The 20,684-nt window shown below is 42.1% G+C and overlaps 2 protein-coding genes across 2 annotated transcripts; one reads left to right on the top strand and one right to left on the bottom strand.

Annotated features, from left to right (window-relative positions):
• Positions 1 to 430: 430 nt before the first annotated feature.
• On the bottom strand, positions 431 to 15,163 carry CMPK2 (cytidine/uridine monophosphate kinase 2; the record flags this gene model as incomplete). Its single annotated transcript, XM_084202600.1, has 7 exons — positions 431 to 1,651; positions 5,240 to 5,473; positions 6,638 to 6,839; positions 7,657 to 7,771; positions 8,111 to 8,810; positions 14,747 to 14,900; positions 15,097 to 15,163. 7 exons carry the CDS (start codon positions 15,161 to 15,163, stop codon positions 1,531 to 1,533), a joined length of 1,593 nt encoding a protein of 530 aa, XP_084058726.1. The 3' UTR covers positions 431 to 1,530.
• A 112-nt stretch (positions 15,164 to 15,275) lies between these two features.
• RSAD2 (radical S-adenosyl methionine domain containing 2) lies at positions 15,276 to 20,469 on the top strand. Its single transcript, XM_084202581.1, has 6 exons — positions 15,276 to 15,633; positions 15,819 to 15,980; positions 16,454 to 16,683; positions 17,512 to 17,661; positions 19,353 to 19,385; positions 19,961 to 20,469. Exons 1-6 carry the CDS (start codon positions 15,309 to 15,311, stop codon positions 20,123 to 20,125), a joined length of 1,065 nt encoding a protein of 354 aa, XP_084058707.1. The 5' UTR covers positions 15,276 to 15,308; the 3' UTR covers positions 20,126 to 20,469.
• The last annotated feature ends 215 nt before the right edge of the window (positions 20,470 to 20,684 follow it).

Below are 20,684 nucleotides of genomic sequence, written 5' to 3'. Positions count from 1 at the left end.
AAGTGGAATTTCTCAGGATGAGTGATCTTTTACCTGGACAAGCTAAGGCTACACAATATTTAGGACAGGCACGTATTTGCACCCTGATCGAATGATCAATATGCAATAGTGTCTTCCATATAAAAATTTCCTCTATCCAGGACTGAGTACCTGAATGCTTTATAATTTCTAAAATAATTGGAGCATCTACAAGTATGCATTTTCAGTCTGCATGTATGGCAATCCAAAGGCTGCTGAAATACAAATAATATATGAAACAAAACAGAATCTATTTCTAGAATTTATAAATTTATAGACTGTATAAATTATCTAATATATTAATAACATACTCAAAACCATTAAACGGTGCATGAATAAAATGTATTTTCAGAAGTTTTTCTTTCTATCACCTTGTATATACAGATTGGACATAGGAACTACAGTACTGAGTATATTATTATTTAGAAGACAGATTCATTGATAATTGCACTTGCTTAAAACAGGAAAGTAGGTAAAAATGTTATAAATCAAATTTACATTTTAAGATTTTTTTTCTGGAACTGCGGCTTTATCTCTGACCTCACAAAGGCTTATCCATATGTTTAGCTTTATACTTAGGAGTAACGATAGTTAAACTAATGCACATAGAAATAAGTTTTTGCAGACCTGAAGTCTTGATGTAGCCTGCGTTCACATTCAACCTGTTTGAACACAAGAAAAAAAATGAACTGAAAAGGTGCAATCATTCCCACTGCTCAGAATCTCTGTGGTTTTTCATTTCGCATTCTCTCAAAAGAATACTAGTTCTCATTAACAAATATTAATAGGATAAAGAAAAAGTTTTGTGAAAAATATTTTAGTGATCATTTATAAATTTTTAGTTTCAGGTTCTCCTCAGGTGTCTGTTTCTCATTTGCTGGCATTCTCTGGGTTCCCTCTGAAAATAATTGATATTTCATTTGAATATATAAACAGGCTTGGACCATATTACTTAGAGCCCTTGGTTTACTGGCACTCATTTACAACACCTTTTTTTTCCAGTGCCCATCACAGCAACAGCTGCTCATCCTCTATTCAAAAAAAACCCTCAACACAGGGCACTAGATTTTCTGTTCCTAAATGTTATAATCATTTTATGGTTTTAGTGCTGATGATATTTCAGCCTCTTCTTGGGCATCTAATGCTGCTGATGCAGTGCAGTAAATTTTGGTACACAAAGAATTGGGGAATAGGTTCTCCTGGTGATGAAGATGCAACATGATAGCATCTCAAAATGCCCTGGTGTCAGAAAGCACTCTGAGGCACTTCATGCATGACTGTAGTACGCTTGTTTCTTTACAAACAATGCTGAATGATGTGAGTAGCATTTTGCCTTATACAGAAAAGTAGAGTAGCAACCACAGAACAGATAACCTGCACAGATTACTGTTGACAGAATAAAACTGTATTCAGTATTTCTGTGAGACAAAACACATCACTGTACATTTGCAGGTACTAAAACAGTGGGGTAATAAAAAGTATCTTTTAAGTGCTACTACACAGAAGTTCCTTTCAAAAAGCACAGTGTTGCCTAATTAGTTGTAGAACAGTCTTGAGAACCTCTTCTTTGGAGGGGCTGGCATCAACCTCTTGGCATGCAGGATTCACCATCCTTCTGTAAGACTCTTCAACTCTAAAAACAAAACAAGATTAATTGAACTTCAAAATGCAGGGATATGAAATGAAATTAGTCATCAGCCTCAGAAGACAGTGCTCGCACTGCAGAGACAGAGGATAGAAAATCTAATATGAAGCTAAGAATGAAATCTCCAGCAAAGAGCAATAAACCATTAGTAACTATTACAATGTAAATCTTAAACCACATTGTTTCCTTGACATTGATTCCCAGAGCTCCAGTCATATTCACAAGACATGGTATAAAGTATTTCTTTCTTTACAGCTTATCACTAGATACAGTTTGGTATAGCAGTAGAGTGGACAGTCTGCTTCTAGCACCTGAATTAATTTTTTTCCATTTCTGCCAAGGTATCTCTGAACTTTATGGCATTGCATTGTGTAGTTGTGCTCGTTGACTGATCTCAGCTTTCACTCACTAGATTACAGAGTTGACATATCATTCAACTCTTTCCTCCGATCAACTAACCAGTTGAATACCAGGATAAAATACAGGACGAAAACCTTAGGCTATAAGCATAATGCAGAACCCTCCCACATTGTGTCTTTGAGGGTGTGAATGTGGATGTGAATATTATTGTCTATGTTCCCATGATGCCATTCAGGACAGAAGTCACAAGACAAATCAAGGAAGATTCTGGATGTTCTCATATTCAGATTGACATAATAAACATGTTCTGACACGAATATGCAGTAACAGGATTAAAATGTAAAAGCTGCTTAAATGGTAGTATGTTCCCTACCTAACTCATCCTTCTGCAGGTCCCACTACATGAGCCGTGTGTCCACACAGAGTTTCTGTCAAAATTAAGCAATCACAGAATCATAGAATGTTAAGGGGCTGGAATGGACCTTAAAGATCATCTAGTCCCAATCCCCCTACCATGGGCAGGGACACCTCCCACCAGACTAGGTCGCCTAAAGCCTTAAGCAACCTGACTTTGAATACTGACAGAGTTGGGGCATCGACAGCATCTCTGGGCAACCTGCTTCAGTAGATCACCACCCCCACAGTTAAAAATTTCTTCCTAATAGCTAACCTAAATTTCCCCTCTTTCCATCTGTATCCATTACTCCTTGTCCTATCACTACAGTTCCTGATGAAGAGTCCCTCTCTGGCTTCCCTGTAGGCCCCTTCAGGTACTGGAAGGTTCCTGTGAGGTGTCTACTAAACCTTCTCTTTTTCAGGCTGAACAGCTCCCCTTTCTCAGGCTGTCTTTGTAGAGGAGGTGCTCCAGTTCTCTTATCAATTTTGTGATCCTCCTCTGAGCTTGCTCCAACAGTTCCATGTCCTTCTTATGTTGGGGACACCAAAACTGGACTCAGCACTCCAGGTGGGGTCTCACAAGAGCAATGTATATGAGAAGAATCCCCTGCTTCAACCTGCTGGCCATGGTGCACAGATGCAGCCCAGAGCACAACTGGCATTCTGGGCTGTGAGTGCACATTGCCAGCTCATGATGAGTTTTTCATCAACTGTCGGAACCCAGGAAATTCCTCTGGCTGCCATGGAGCACTCGAGCCCCTGCCAGGGGGCTCAGAGACCTTGGCACAGAGCCCAAGACCCCTGTGCCTTTGATTTTGCCCTTGGAAAAAACAATTACCAACCTTATATGAAGAATTATAAGCCACAAAAGTTTAAGTAGAATGATAGTGAACTTATCAGGGGGTGAAAAAGTAAATTTTTGGGATTTTTAGCATGGAGGTTCAGGGGGCAAGATGGAGGAATCTGGGCATCTCCAGCCTTTCTCCTTCTTCTTCTTCTTGGTCTCCATCTTCTCCTGCGATGTTGGCACTTTTAGATTGGTTTAGAGTAGGAGCTCACTGTCTAACATAGGTGATAGGTATTGGAAAGTAATTGTAAATATTGCACACGTAGTTTTTAGTATAAAAAAATAACATGCCCTGGGGGCAGGCAGAGCGCCTCTGGTTGTCTTCCTGAGTGGACCTCAGCAGGGCAGGAGAAAGAATTTTATGGATAAGATAAATAAACAACCTTGAGACTGAGAACTGAAGAGATCTGCCTCCTTCTTCGACCGCTGGGCTGGGAAAAGAGACTTTGTAACTTATCTCATGGTCACTCTGGCCAGCTAGAGTCCTGAGAATCAACCATCACCCTCAAGTCTTTCTCTGCAGGGCACTCTCAGTCACTTCTCCATCCAACCTGTAGATGTGCTCGGGATTGCCACAACCCAGGTGTAGGACACTGTACATCCCTTTGTTGAATTTCATGAGGTTTACACAGGCCCACCTCTCAGGCCTGTCCAGGTTCCTCTGAATGGCATCCCTTCCCTCCAGTATGTCCACTGCACCACACAGCTTGGTCTTGTCAGCAAAGCTGCTGAGGGTGCACTCACTTCCACTGTCCATGTCTCCAAAAAGATGCTGAATAGTATCAGCCCCAGCAGCGATCCCAGGGGACACCACTTGTCATTGGCTCCCAGTTGGACAGTAAGCCATTGCCCACAACTTTGTGTGCTGCCATCCAGCGAATTCTTCATTCCCTGAATGGTCCATTGATCAAATCTATGTCTCTCCAATCTGAAGAGGAGGATGTCATGTGTGACACTGTCAAACACTTTGCAGAAATTCAAGCAGAAGTTGCTCTGCTCCATTCACCAATGTTGAATTTGTCAAGCAAAATCTCCCCTTTGTAAAGCCACTTTGGCTTTACAAATTACAGCCACTTTTAACTCTACAATATTTTTAGGGTATACCATCACTAGAAATTTAAAATCCTAAAGGCAGATTTCAGCCTTGCTTGTAGATATGGAAACCAATATTCAGTGTCTCTGCTGAGGCATCTGCATGAACACTGGGTATTTGAGTTTCCACCTTAGACAATGATGATCTAATCAATACATTTGGCAGAGCCTAGACTGCAATTCAGCACACCCTGAAGCAGGATACCTGGGGTGCCATTCAGTTGCTTAAATTAATGTACTGCTTGAGATGCTCTGGACTATCTCATTTAGCTTCCAGTTCCTAGCCCAGGAAGCGCCCACAGGTGCTGCATCACATATGATATCAAAAGGCTTTAGATACTTAAGTTTAGGTCACTGAGCTCCAAACAAGTAGTGAGATAAATCACTTTGAAGGTTTCATTGAATGTATTGACTATACTGGTACCTGAAACACTTTGTACAACTGAAGACATCTACAAGAGGATGTTTAAATTTTATTCTCTTAATCTGGAACTCAATTCCAGAATTTCCTGGGGAAGCTGTGTGTTTCAGCTTCTTGCCTCCCAGTCCTGGATCTCTTAAGTCCATCTCCTTCATGACCTCACTGAGAAAGATGCAAAAATAAAAGCAGCAAAGCAAAATAGAAGTTTTTTAACTCAAAGCTTCTTTACAATTAAATTATACATCTGCATCTTTCAAACACTTTCAGTTAGAAGTGAGAGAATTTACCCTCCCTGACAGGCATGCATTCTTTCCAAAAACAACCAAAAACCAAAAAAAAGCTTATACAAAGGAAATTCTTGTGGAAATTCTTGTCGCAATAATGTGAGAGGCACATTTGTTATTGATCCCACAGGAGCCAAGATTGCCTCCAGCCTCTAATTCCCCATTAAAGGAATTACCTTTGGCGAAAAGAGCTGTTAGCTTCCAACTCAGCTTCCTCCTTTGTTTTCTCCAGCCCCCGATGCTGAAGTCTCCGGACTCGTTCTTCAGGGTCAACAGTCAGGAGAAGAACAAGATCAGGTTTAAGCAGATCTTCAGGCCACTGATACACCTCATCTTGAGCTGGGGGAAGATCCTGGACTTCCCCACTTGTTTCAGTGGCAATTGCGTAGGCAGCTGTGCTGTGCCAGTATCTGTCAGGAAAACACAAAATGGAGGGAGAGAAATTTTAACAAAAACATTAATTCTTCAGTAGTATAGGAGACAGTTGGGATTATAAAAAGTCAATAATGATGAGATAGGTGACACCATGGCTTTGAAGGGAAATCGAAATAACAGTTCTGTGCTCTCCATTATTTCTTAACAATGATAACAGTCAGTGCACTATTCAGAGCTAATGTGAACTATTAATTACAACATTATGTAGAGACTGCTTCAGATACTCATATCAAAAGAAAGTCTCCTCATATATTGAGACCGGTCAAAGAAGAGTTACAATATATCTCAAAATCCTTTACTCTGAGTCCCCTTTTTTGTGGTTCCCATTCTACTTAATGCAATAGATTTGGTAGAGAACTTGCAGTCTTCACAAACATGTGGATGAACACAGACATTACTAATGTTACTAATTTCACTTGCATTTAACATTCTCCCTACTACAAGGCACTGTGTTTGATAGATTTCAGTGGATTTGGGGCTGGTTGAAAACAGCACTCACATGCAAACAATGTATGTGTGCATGTGTGTCTGTGTGTTTTGTAGCAGGAGGTTACAGTACACCTACTGAAATAAGCTAGAGGGTTCTAAGTACATCTAGAATTTTTTATGAACAGTAATATTGTAAGCTGCCTACACAGTTAGTGAAAACCAGAAATAACACAAAAAAAAACCCCAAAAGTAGGAAGTATATCTCTGAGTTTAAATTCACAAAGAGTAAGTCTACCTAAAACTCAGTCATTCCAATCCACCCATATCTGAGACACATCTTAGAGACAGCCCTGACCAGCAGCCCACAGTCTCCTTTGGTTTGTCACAAAGCCCTGGTTTAGCTCAGGATGCACAAACTGTGCCTTCACTATTCCTAACTGAAGATGTAATAATTTTCATGTATCCTAAAGCTAGTTATGAGTATTTCACTGATTGAAGTTCCCTATTTTACTGTTATCACAAGTGTTACTCTTTAAAAGATATAATATTTATCTGACTCTCTGCAGAGTGCTTCCAAAAAACCCTAAACAAACTACAAAAAAACCCAAAACAAAACCCCTGAAGAAATACATAGACCATCACTGACTGCTTGCAACGCTGAACAATTGTGTGATGGCACTGATATAAGAGGGCTTCTTAAACACACAGACCTGTCTATGATCACAGGTGCCTGAGTGGATGCTTTCGCTATCTCTGAAGCCAGAATGTAGTTGCCCGCAGCATAAAACGCTCTTTTAATGGGTGCTCGCTCATCATCAAATACAGTCCTCCAGTGGCTGATGCAGGCTGGTGGGGAGCGCAGCAGAATGCCATTCAGGGTGTCCTTAACAGCCTGGGTCACTGTGGTTTTGCCTGCATTTCATTTACAGAAGGAAACATCCATTATGTTATTTACCAGATATATCAGAGTTTTAAAAACTGAAAAACGCTCCTGTCTGTTCATGTGGAGTACAGATTCTGACATCTGAATATGTAACCCCAGCATCTTGTCATAAGGTTTCCAGAGGAACATGATTCTGAGTCTGCTTGCAGGAGTTATTACTCCTCTTCCTGCTCTCTGGGAATTATTACTCTTCCAGCCCTTCCTTTAGCCAGCTTTCAGTTTTCATTCCCTTAAATGCATTAGGCGCATGGCAATTTCTCTATATATTCATGACAATTTCCCTATCTATTAATTTATAATATTTTTCTCGGTTGCAATTTATGTGAATGCTGTTCATCCAGTTCCTTCTTTTTAGGAGGATTTTTAGTTCTCTTTAACTGACAAGTCAGAAAGCAAGGTTAGTCAGAAGCAGGTAATATTTCTCTCTCAGACAAACTTCTGACAGTTCTCCAGACTACCACTAGTTCATTTATTTGAAAACTCTCCAGTAAAAGTATGTTTCATCAGCTGTACAAGAAATTTAATTTTCAGTACTCCACTCTGTATTCTTTCATTTGCATAGGTAAGGAATTAAACAACTGAATGTAAATTAGCAAAGACTAATCTTTTACAAGAGAAGACAGATTGGCATTTGTAATTATTAATTCCATATCTGTCACAGGTTTCCGAGATTTTTTAAATTTTATTTAAAAGCCTTTTGCCTAATAATAAACATAGCAGTTGCGCCTTTCAACAATTTCTCATCTGTGAAGAAGATGTGGTTCTTCAACCACACGTTGCTCTCACCTGTGGCATCCAGCCCCTCAAAAACTATGACGGGAAAACTTCCCTTTTTTTGGTGCTCTGGGCACTTCTCCAGCAGGTCGAGTACTGCTTCAGCCTCTGGGATCCGTTCTGCAGACTGCAAGGAGAGATCAGAGAATGTGCTGGGTCGGAAGGGACCTTTAAAGACCATCTAGTCCAGCCCCCATGCAGTGCACTGGACCATCCTAAACTAGATCAGGTCTCTTAGAGCCCTGTCAACCTGACCCGGAATGTTTCAAGAGACGGAACATCCACCACCCCTCTGGGCAACCTATGCCAGTGTTTCACCACCCTCATCGTAAAAAACCTCTCCCTTACATCTGGTCAGAACCTGCCCTCCCTTCGTTTAAAACGATTACCCCCCGCGTTCCCCTGGCACCCGCCCGCCCCACGGCGCTGGAGAGACAAGCGTGGGCTCCGCGCCCGCGGTGCTGACCTGGCGCAGGCGCTGGCGGAGCGCGCTGGCGGAGGGCGGCAGGGCGCGGACCGCGGGACGGCGGGCCGGGGAGCCCGGGGCGCAGCGCCCCAGCATCGCCGGGACCCGGGAGCAGAAAGCCGGGAGCCGGGAGCCGGGAGCAGTGAGCCGGGAGCCGAGAGCAGAGAGCAGCGAGCCGGGAGCCAAGAGACGGGAGCCGAGAGCAGCGAGCCGAGAGCCGGGAGCCGTGAGCAGAGAGCCGGGAGCTGAGAGACGGGAGCCGAGAGCCGAGAGCAGCGAGCCGGGAGCCGAGAGCAGAGAGCAGCGAGCCGGGAGCCGAGAGCCGGGAGCCGAGAGCCGGGAGCCGAGAGCAGCGAGCCGAGAGCCGGGAGCCGAGAGCCGGACCAGCAGCACAGCGGAGGGGCGGGCGGAGGAGGAGCCAGCGGGAAACGAAACTGGCCCGGGAGGCCGGGAAAGCGCCGGTGCTCGGGGAGCAGCGCGGAGCAAGGGGCAGCTCCTCGGAACGCCCTTCTGCCTTCCCCGCCCCGTGTCACTGGCACCGGGTTGAACGGGTTCGGCCCCGCGGGGAATGGGTCTGTGCGCGGACGGACGCCAGCAATCACGGGATATAAGGTCCCAGCCTCGGGATCCGGCCTGGCCGCCCGCCAGCAACAAAGGGTCGCATTCCCACGGGCTCTCGTGGCTGAATCCTGGCGGTCTTCTAAAAAAAAATTTAAAAAAAATTAGAATTGCAAAATATGCTCCACTGCTTAGGACTGGCCCAAAATTACAAACAAGTCCTAACCCAAACTGAACTACTTTGTTGAGTTGCAGTGCCCAAGCAGGCATATCAGTAGCTTGACCCCATTATTGGGTAATTCAGTGCCTTGATAACAAGACCAACAGACACAAATAATTTTGGGAGTAAACTGGACTTTTAGAAGCCTGTTTTCATTTTCCAAGCAATTTTGCAATGGCCAATGTCAGCTTTCTTCAGTTCAAATGTAGGAACTAGTAACACTGCAAATAGCAATAGCACAGTCTTAGTCTCGTGACAGCTGCTATGAGTAACATTGCCTGAAATGTAGTTTTTGAGTTTTCAGAAGATGTAACTTAAAATGTTGGAGAACCTGCATCTCTTTAGAAAACTTCTCTTTTTCAATAGTTGGAGAACTGCCAGTTAGAGATATCTAAAGTTAAGCTTCTGATGTGTTTTTTGAATTAGTAGACTCTACAAGAAATTCCTTGAAAACCTGTCTTCCTCTGGTCGTCTCAAATGCCTGCACAAATACCTTTTACTTAGTGTAACTGCAGGAAGAGGGGAGCAGCTGGTAGGCAGTACCAGTGGCAAATCATCTGTACTAGTAGGAAACTGCCCATCCCAAAGAAGATGATAAAAGTCTGGGCTAGAGGCACAACTGGGAACATAGCCTTGGAAGCTCTTCAGTACAGTCCCAGCATCATGTATCAAAATTCATTTGGTTCTTTTTAAGGTTGTTTCATACCTGAGAACTCCAGCCCACATCCATATCACTCCATTCCATATCACTCAAACACATGGGTATGGATACCAGGAGACACAGGGTAAAACATGGCTCATTATACAGGAAGCCAATAGATAGTTTTAAGATCATAATGCACCGATTAAGAGTAGGGGCTCTTCTCAGCCAATATTTGTCTGGCAGAATGACATGCTGTACATGCCTGCCTTATCCATGGTCCCTTCTCCTAGTCCTTGTGCTCCTCCAGCCTCCACACTGAATTAGGAATGTTAAACAGTACATCCTCATCTTTCAGCACCTGTTGTGGACCCTTGCTCATGGAGTTGGCTAAATGTGATACCTCCACAAATCTACCTCCACAAACTCCTGTGGTCTCCAATTCCAGCAATGCTACTGTTGCATAAAAATTTTATAAGTTTTAAATGAACATCTTTATTTCAATAAGTGCCCCTTCTAATAATATTGCTGATTTAGGTCAATAACAGTTCAGCATTCAGTTTATTTATTACCTACAGGGCTTTTTAAAGATCACTCAGATTTCCCCTTCAGATTTTTCATGTCAGAAATGCCTCTATCCCTTGGTAAGGCAGCTGCTTCATCCCCTTGATCAGTTAGAAACAAGGATAACTTTAACTGTAAGGTCCTGCCAAGATGTGGAGACCTGAACTGGACCACTAGTCAGGGTTTGGTTACACTTACCAAAGTTTCACAGACCAGGAGAGTAATGGAATCTAACTTGTTTCTGGGTGATACTAAGCTTTAAGTTGACTTCTCTCTCTGCTGCCTTCTGCAGAGCCATTGATTTCAGAGGAGAAGCAACAGTGACTAAGATGTCCTTCCTGAGCACAAGTGCCACTGCTGAGCTCAGCATCAGGAACACAAGGTTTCAGTGACTCTTTTGCATCTGTACTGCCTCCCCTTTATCTATACTGAAACTTACCTGTCACTTTTATGTTCATTTGTTTACTTGAGTTTCAACTGACATGCGGCCAAGTTTCATTTCAGAAGTGCTTGTAAAGCTGGCCATTTCCCTCACTGACCTCTCAGCTTTTTTTTTTTTTTTTTGTTGGCTTTTTTTTGTTTGTTTGCTTTTTCTCCAATGCTACTGTTGCCTTTCCCCTCCCTGCTGAACAAATGGAAAGCACCTACTTTCATTTTCTCTTTTCCCTTTTCACATCTCTCTGCTTTGATATAACCTTGTTACAACCATTCCTGAGCCAAGCTGGTGGTGATTCCTTTATTTATAACATGCTTATGAGATCATTCATAATAGGCATGTAATGCCTGTTCTCCTGCCTAATTACTTTAAAGTACCCTCTTTCAGGATTCAAGTAAAAGTACAGGAAAAGAGAGTTGTCTTTTTGTACCCAAGATGATTTGTTGTATTTAAAATCAATGGAGACAGTATGACTTTTTCAGCCTCTTTACAAGGACCTTTATAATTTTGTCCTCTGTATAATATGAAGCAATGTTGAAGAACAAATGTGTTAGTTATGTACAAACACTGTTCGGGAGCATTTTTACATCTTTGAGTGTCCACTGTGCTTACATAGAGCTATAGGGATGAGATACAGAGACAACAAGAGGCATATGAATATTCAAAAAATTTTGTTCCACACAAAGTGAAAAAAGAGGAAAAAAAAAAAAAAACCAAAACCCAAACCATCGAAATTAGCCTGTAACTTAAAAATATATCTAAATGTACAGTCCTGTAAACAGCTGTGTGATACACAGGCAGGGAAAACTTAAGTCAAAGGCCCATAAAATGTGAAGGTGCACAGAATACGTGCAAATAACCTGCTCTTTTAATGCAAAATATACTTTAAAGAATATCAATAAAGGGCCCTCCAGTAAAGAAAAAGATTTGGGGATAAGACCATGAGAACACAGAAGTCAGTATAGTGTCACGCCAAGAGAGATTCCTCTTCTGTCCATGACAGTGGCCACTGCCAGATGTTTGGGGAAGGCTACAGAAGGAACACAGAAGGATCCTTCTCTCAACATACTTTTGTCAAGAAAGGATCTGATGATCCTTGAGGTCCCTCCCAACCTGGTATTCTATCATTCTAAAAGTCCATGATCTTTTCCTAGAGCATAGAAACGATCTTTTTAATACTTCCTGAATGGGAAATCACATAAACACTATTAAGGGCCCATGGTGTACTTCTTTCAAATGTGCCTAATCTGTATCTATATTCATATTGTCTGTTTCATATGTCTTTCATAACTTAATTGCATGTGGGTTTGAGCTTTCTGTTTGGTAATTTCCCCTTGGATTTTTCATCCCAAGGAGAGCTGAGTCACTCTAAGTACAAGGTCCTTGACAGATTTGCATTTATAGTGCTGCAGTTGCAATGAGAAAGATAGTTTCCAGATGAGACTAGAGCAAGAAGTAAGGCATTTACCAAATGCTAAAATTTCATCTGCCATTGCATGATTTGCATGAGCAGCCTGGTTGTCCTTGGACCGTTTCTGGTCCTCCCAGGTGATATGATATGACTCCTCCTTTAATCTTTTTTATGTTACTGGTTTCTATCAGTAGTTTGGTTTGCCTAGCAAAATACTGTTTGACTGGAACTGCCAAATGGCCACTCTGGAGAAAACAATACATTTATTTCAAATATAAAATTACATTAATTCAATAAACATTATATAGTTGTTTTAAAGGTTTTGCTTTCCTAGCAACTAGGCACAAGAGCATTATCTATGTTTATCCCTTTGGATTCTTCCATGCTAGATGTACTTATTTATTATCTAGTGCACCATTAATAATATTATTCAATAATTGTTGAAAAATTATATTAATCTTTAAAGGGTTTTTAGATACAGATTTGGAAAACAGAACATTTTATTACTGGGATTCCAACGTGCCACTGTAAGATGGCTTCTGTAGGAAGCTAGAGGAAGAAATCATACTTCCTACAATTTTCAAAAAATATATATGCTTGCTTTTCTGAGGTTCTTCCAGAAGGCATCAGGACAGAAAATTTCTTTACAGTTCTTGCTTGCAATATTTCTTGTAGATTCAAAGCTTATGCATAAAAACACACATTTGTGTTTTCTTGAAGGTCTCACCATTGAGCCTGTGAGCTAAGACAGTTTGGGATGAAAAATGTGAATGTCCTTCTTGATACTGTTGGGACTTGTATATGTGTAGGGGGCACATCCTGGTCTGGGTTCACTTTGAGAGGCTTTACAGTAAAGCAGAGAGTGTCATCTGAAAACATACTTAGTTGAGGCAAAAAGTAAAAAGAACTATAATTTCCATTTTTCTAAGAAAGCACTGATAGAATTACAAAGAACAGGAAGCCTTGAGTACACTTGGGTGTGCAAAGTTCTCTGCATGTTTTGTTCCTTGAAAAACAGATCTGTGTTTTCAAAGAAAAACAGTCCAAAAATGCTAATGTTTTCATTTCTGATTTATTGAGCAATATTTTTTGACATGTTTTTGGAGTGTTTGGGTACCAGATGTAATTTTTGTGTCGAGAGAAATTGATAATCATCAAGGATTCTTTACTGACTTTGGAAATTAGGTATTTTGAACCTATTTTTTATGGCCAGCTGAGGTACTGGGCAACAAGCTCAGGGCTAGTCATGAGCCTTCCACCTCAAAGAAGAGAGAAAGACTCTAGTTCTTACACCTGCATTGGCTCAACTTGACATGAAAAGGGATATGAATGAGGACAGAAAGGAATTTGAACTGGGGCCAGAGAAGGTAACAAATGAAATAAGGTTCCATTGCAACAGAAGGGATGTATGGAGTGAGGAGGAAACAGATATCAGAATTCTCCAAATTAATTGAAACATTCAAGCTACCAATTAGCAACTCCAATGTCAGATTTCAGTTGAAATTTGCATTGTCTTGTCCACCTCCCTTTCCAATCATATTTTCAAGGTTGCAATCAACAAACTCTTTATTTATTAAAATAGCCTGCTTTTATCCTTAATCTTGTGTCTTACATAAAGCTCAAGGAACTGGAAGGGCACACAGTTAACTCCTGCTGGAATAATCTCTGCTGACAGCCTCTGAGACCATTTTGGAAAGCCTCAGAAGTGAGATGTTTCACATCATGCTGCAGCATGCGAGGGGGCATTACTGGAGCCAGACACAGCAAGAAGTTTCTCATCCTGCCCTAGTAGTATGAATCTGCTCCAGCAAGAAACAGCTGATAGAGACAACAATAAAAACCGTTCAAACAATAAAAACTGCTCAAAATAGTTTTTGCTGATCCAGACATTATTTAGCCAGTAGATCATCTCCAGGAAAGTGAAGGGAAGGTGATGGGAATTTGACAATAGCCAGTGGCAGGATTAATTAACACTTCTTATTCACAAGCAGGTTTTGTTTCCCATGAAAATTGCACAAGAAGAAAATAGTTCTACCCCTTTTTTTGAAGGGGAAAAAAGGGAAATAAAAAGAAGGGAAGATGAGGGCAAGACTGCTTGGCTACATCAGCAGTTCTGGCTGGGCTGGTCAATGGAAGTGAGGGAAGCTCCATTTTAGGCCATTGACAACATGAAGGTGGAAGGTGTTAAGATCTGAGTATGACTCTGTACCTTGGCAGTAGTGACAATGTTGACAGCCCACACAAGAGTGAGGACAGGCTGAGTGAAGACAAAGTGAGGCAGCAAATTTGTGACAATCCTGCTGGTGTGTCTGGACACACTGGAACACTGAAGATAGCAACTGGTATTATCATGGAGGGATTCCTTCTCCAGCAGTTCTTTCCTGTTGTACCACCAAGGAACTGAGGAATATGCAAACTGGCAGGTTTGTCCTAGTCCCTCCTGGTGTTACCATAAGTGGGCAGCCACCAATGTCTCACCTCAGGCTGTCAGCTGCTCCTGCTGTTAAGGCAAACCATGTGCTCAACTTGGTGCAGTAGCTTTGCTTGAGGAGCATTATTGAGACCAAGAATCAAAGAACCTGTAATTACTTTCTTTTCACGTATCTGAAGTCATCAGACTGCCTCACCTGAGTTGCTCTTCCATGCAAAACTGTTTAAACTTAAAGGAGCTCTAGAATGCCTGACAAAGGTGCAGTGCCGTTATACAAGCTCTGTTTTCCCCCTGCTACACGAGTTTAACGACAAGAGCCAAAGTCACTGAGACCTCACACACCGAAAGGGGTCCCAGGTGCTAGACCCGCTCAAACCCAGCGGTGCTCAAACCTGCTCCCAGCCCCGGGCAGTCGGCGGGTTCTGCGGTGGCCGTGGCCGAGAAGCGGCTCGGAAGCGTGGGGACTCTGGAGTCACGGGTGGGGCAGGCGGGAGAAGGAAAACAGCGCGTCTCGGTGCCAAGTTTCGCTTCTGGGAGAAGGGAAAACGAAACCGAGCTGTTCCCCGCGGTCCTGCACAGCGGGGCGGGACGGGCGGGGCGGGGCGGGGAGAGAAGGCGGTCACCGCATATTTAAGTGCGGAGCGCCGGACACCTCTCTGCAGCCTGCGATCCTAACCGAGCCGAGCCGAGTCGGGTCGGATTGAACTGAACCGAGACCAGCCGAACCGACCCCAGCCGAATCAAGTCGGCTCCAGTTGAACGGTGCCCAGGCGGGTCCGAAGCCGCAGCGCATCCCGTCGGGTCCGAGCCGAGCCAGGTCGGATTGAACTGAACCGAGATCAGCCGAACCGACCGCACCCGTATCCAGTCCAGTCGAACCGTGCCCAAGCGGGTCCGAAGCCGCAGCTCATCCCGCTGGGTCCGAGCCGAGCCGAGCCATGCAACTGGTCCTGCTGGCCCGGCTGCTGTCCGTCGGGCGGGCGGTGCTGGCGGCGCTGCGAGGGCGCCTGGGCGCGCTGTGCTGGAGCCTGGCTCCCCTGTCCCTGTCCCTGCCCCTGTCCCTGCCCGGTTGGCGGGACTCGGCCCCCCGGCCGCAGCGGGAGCAGGAACGGGACGACGCGCCCCCGACGCCCACCAGCGTCAATTACCACTTCACCCGGCAGTGCAACTACAAGTGCGGCTTCTGCTTCCACACGGCCAAGACCTCCTTCGTGCTGCCCCTGGAGGAGGCCAAGCGGGGGCTGGCGATGCTCAAGGAAGGAGGTGAGTCCAGGGGAGGTGGTTCCGGAGGCAACCGGGGAAGGGGGACCCCGCAGGACCAAGTGCCGTGGAAAAAGTTACCCCCCGGGATGTCACTTGTCCCGCTGCCGTGGGGCATTGATAACATTGAACAGGAGCAGGCGACGGGCAACAGACGTTCATAGCATCTTTCTTTGGTCCTTCCCTAGGAATGGAGAAAATCAATTTCTCTGGAGGAGAACCGTTTCTTCAGGACAGAGGCGAATTTGTAGGCAAACTGGTCCAGTTTTGCAAGCAGGAGTTGGGGCTCCCAAGTGTCAGCATTGTTAGCAATGGCAGCCTGATCAGAAAGCAGTGGTTCGAGAAGTACGGTAAGGAGGAAGCACTGGGCACAGCTGCACTGGCAGCACTGGGGAGCCTCTATGGGGCAGCCTCACCCATGGATGGGCTTGGGGGCAAGTGGAAGATGGTTTAGTGCTTAATTTTTAGTAAATGCAAATGAAATGTAAATACTATTGAAACAGTGTTGATTATCTCCTGTAAAGGTAGGCATTATACCACAAAAACTTTTTGGTAAAATGGTGTAATAAAACAATTATTACACCATTATACCAAATGTTTCCATATTTTCTACCTGTTTCCATAGTGCTGGACACACACACTCACACAAACTATGTGTTTCAATGCTGCTGTTGATGTGGCTTTTGTGGTTGATGGGATGACTCCACAGAACTGCATGTATGTGGCATTTGTGACAGATGACAAGGAAGTGAAAGTGACCAGAGTCCTGACAGCTTTTAGCTGATGGACTAGATATTAATCAATTTTTAAAACTTGTTTTCAGGTGAATATTTAGATATTCTGGCAATTTCATGCGATAGTTTTGATGAGGATGTCAACGTTTTAATTGGCCGTCGTCAAGGAAAGAAGAACCATGTGGAAAATCTCCATAAACTGAGGCAGTGGTGCCGAGAGTATGCTGTTGCTTTTAAAATAAATTCAGTCATCAACAGATTTAATGTTGAGGAAGATATGAATGAGCAGATCAAGGCGCTGAACCCTGTGCGCTGGAAGGTAAGAAAGTAGTATATACCACATGTTTCCTGTTCAAAGAAAAGTAATAATGAAGTCCTGGAGTTGTTTGAACCTCTATTGACCTGAGTCTTACCTCCAGCTCCAGCTTGGGCTGGTGTTAGGAGCCTTCTGGTCAATGTTGCATGGTGCTGAGATAGGTTCTATCTCATTCTGCACTTAAATGGAGCCCAGGAGGTCAAGAATCTTTTTTTTTGGTTGTGTTATATACAGAAAATTACTATTTCAGTGTGTGTAGATCCAGGTTGTTTTAGTATATTAAAATTAGCACAGAAAGCCTTTAACGTGTGAATATATGTTATGGTGTAGAGAAAATTAGGAAAAATTACTGAACAATGATACATTAAAGTCAATATATTGTTAGCAAGATATAAGTGTATATTAATCATCTCTTACATAGTATTAGAGGTTAGCGTACACATATTATTATTTTTTTACTAGAAATAAGTTTGAAAATGAGTAGACATAATGTGACATAAATATGGGAAAACATGTGGAATAATTTCTCCTTATTTGCCTCATGGATGTTGTTAGAGACACAGAATGACTCAGAAAAAGAACAAGCCCCAAAAAACACGTGCAATCTCAGATAGTAAGGAAAATCATAATTTATAACATATAGAGCTCTGTAATGTTAATTTACAAAAAATAAACCTGCACCATGCCCTTTGTGGAATATTCAGTTATCACAGGTTGTGTCATTTTGGCTCAACTGACAGAAAAATTAGACATTGCTACTGAGACTGAAGCCTCTTTATCCTCAAGGCAAGTGAAAAGATAAGGCCTCAACCAGGTGCTTTCTTTGTTCAGGTATTCCAGTGCCTTCTCATTGAAGGGGAGAACAGTGGTGCGGATGCTTTAAGAGAAGCAGAAAAATTTGTTATCAGTGATGAAGACTTTGATCGATTCCTGGATCGCCACAAAGATGTCTCCTGCTTGGTACCTGAATCTAATCAGAAGGTAAAAATTAAACTGTCCCTTTGTAAGTTTATTTTTAATTAATGCTAGAATATTTGAAAGGAACAAGAAACTTTCATGGCAATTAATACTTTCCCTGTTAATAGTGGCTTAGAAGAGGTGCAGTACAACTTTATCAGCAACTGCTTGTGTTATGGTGGAATCCAAGATTTTTAATTTTCTTTAAGGCTTTTCATTGACATCAAAGTTATTAACGGAAGAAGAAAACCCCATTGTTCCCAGTCCTGTGGACACCAATGGCAGTACTCTTCCTGATTTGGGCACAAGATCCTGAAAAGTTCAGAGTTAATGTAATAATACTTTATAGCCAAAGTATAGGTTCCTAATAGAGATTGACTGTGATGTCACATTATGCCAGTGTCATCAACCTACATGAACAAGACAGCATCCCAACGAGCATTGTATTGAGGAGCAGCACCCAACTAATAGTACTTCTGGGTAATCCCTCTCACAATAAAGTTGCATTTTTAACATTTTCTGTCTGAACTCCTTTGGATTGCACACTCAGGCTCTTTAATCAGGAGAAGACTCCTTGTGCTCCTGCACAGCCTACCAGTTAGCTTGATCAGCTGCCACCCAGCTTACATTAACCCCACTAAAGGACTTTGGTGCCTAAGGGTGAAGCTCAGGCCATTTGTAAATGCCTACAGACCCTAAAGATGGGATGAGGAGAGTTAGAAGACTCACTGTTGGGAAAGTTTATGAACTAAATGAAGAAACAGCAAGTTGAACCAAGTTCAGGAATGCATTGAATCTCCCATCTTGTGTTCCTTTTCCTTTCCACAGATAAGGACTCCATTTATAGTTTACTTCTTAATGTATGTAGAGGTTAAGTGAGCAGACTGGGTTGCCTTTGTTATGTAAGACCTAAAGGTGGGGCTGTGCTGTTAGCATTTAAGGCATTTGGTGAGAGGGAGCACTCATCAGAGAAAGGGTTAAGATGAGAACCCAGAACTGCTTCTACTTTTTCTAATTTTTTATTTTTCATAATAGAAGTCCTACAAAAAAGGCTTCCCATGATAGGTTTGGTTCCAGAAGACTGATTCTGATTTCTGGTAAACCTGTGTGAAAGATAAACACCAAATTGATCAGATTTCCTGTTCTACACAGCAGCAAGCTCCAGCTACCCAGAGAATTTTAAGTAGGATTTAGGAGATGCCCATTTAGCTAAGCAAACATATCTTATTTCAGCTGTTGGCATATTTCTTTATGGAGACCTGAGAGTTTTTTTACCTTTGAGCCAGCAGAATACCTTTGTTTGGTGGGGTTATAATTAAACATTCCAGTTAAAATGGTCATGTAATTTGTTTGGCAAATTGCATAATCATTCCAGCGTGCAAAACTCTAAGTTCTTCTGGTGTATAAGTTGATGGAAAACTTGGATATTATTTAAAACAACTTTGTCCAGTTGGACACCTACATTTCACTTAAACACTGGAGAGGTAATATTCCAGGAATTATTAGTTTATTCATACATAAAGTTTTTCTAGTAATTCTGTCATTTATTTCTATAAATTTCATCCAAGCTCACTGAAACAGTGGTGATACAGCAATTATTTCAAAGATTTGTAATAGACCGTGAATGAATAGTTGTTTGTTTTGTCCCTTCTTTTTAGGTGGAATGGAATTTTGATTTGTACAATAATTTACTTTTTTCTTTTGATCTATTACAGATGAGGGATTCATACCTCATTCTGGATGAATATGTAAGTCTTTTTTTGATACATGGTGTTTGTATGCTAATAGATGTATGTATTCAACAGTGATAACCAGTTAATTTACTCTGCATTCTATAAAACAATTTTACCATGTAGTACAAGGAACAGATGTGATTTATGCCCATCAGACATGTTGTGAACTACAATATAGTACGACCTAAGGAGGCATTGCCATCAGTTTGCACACAAAATCCTTGCATCACAAATCTTAAGGTGTAGATATCTAGTTTTGCAGGACATCTTTGCTTTTTTTCTTTAATATAAAAATGCAGAACTTGCCTTGAAAGTTAAGTTTCAGAGTGCCCACTTAGCTTACATGGAACTGAAGTGACAATATTTAATCTTCAAGAATTTGAAGATTGCTTTGTTCCTGCTAAGATTTGTCACATGTCTAACCATGAGTTTCTAAGCTTTCTAAGGACTAGAGTGAACCTCTTCATGCACTTATATAGGCTTTACAACTTAAACAAGTTGCAATACAACTTGTTTAAGTCTGTAGAAAAATTAAGCTTTTGCAAATTGACTTTCTAACATCTTATCATCTTGTCTATCTTACATTCCAGATGCGTTTCCTAAACTGTAGAAATGGACGGAAAGAACCTTCCAAGTCTATCCTGGACGTTGGTGTAGAAGCAGCTATAAAATTCAGTGGATTTGATGAGAAGATGTTCCTAAAAAGAGGAGGAAAGTATGTGTGGAGTAAAGCAGATATGAAACTGGACTGGTGACTCAATATACTGAGTTAGGGCAGTGCATTCTGTAAAAATATGTGTATCTTTTATAGGTGAGTGTATACTTGTATCTAATGCTTTTAACTACACTTGGTATTTTACACAGACTGATGTTCAGTATAACTCTACATGGGAATATGTTACATGTTTTTTAAATGCAGATCACATTGTCTATTACTTTCTTGAGAATGACCAAATACTATCAGAGCTTTCACGTGAACAGATCTTTGAAATAAACTTTCTAGTCTATTGCAAGGATAGAAGGACTAAAAGGCAAACTGTTTTTATAAAATACTATATGAGTGTGCATGCCAGATAAGAAGCAAAAAACCACCCCAAATTCTAACTCATTCTAAATAGCTGCAATCACGAAGAAGTCAAAATTCTTATCAGGGAACACATTCTGCCTGTTTCTCAGGGCAAGATGGATTGCAGTTCCTGGGTAGATCACTGGAGGGCCAGCTGGCAGGCCTCCGGAAGCACCTTCTGCTTTTTTCAGGCACAATAGAGGGTCAGAATACAGGAATCATTCAATAATAATGTATTTAAAAGGAAA

Source organism: Fringilla coelebs (genome assembly GCF_963513975.1).
Source record: "Fringilla coelebs genome assembly, chromosome: 3".
NCBI classification, from domain to species: Eukaryota; Metazoa; Chordata; class Aves; order Passeriformes; family Fringillidae; genus Fringilla; species Fringilla coelebs.
This window is presented reverse-complemented; position numbering and strand designations above follow the sequence as displayed.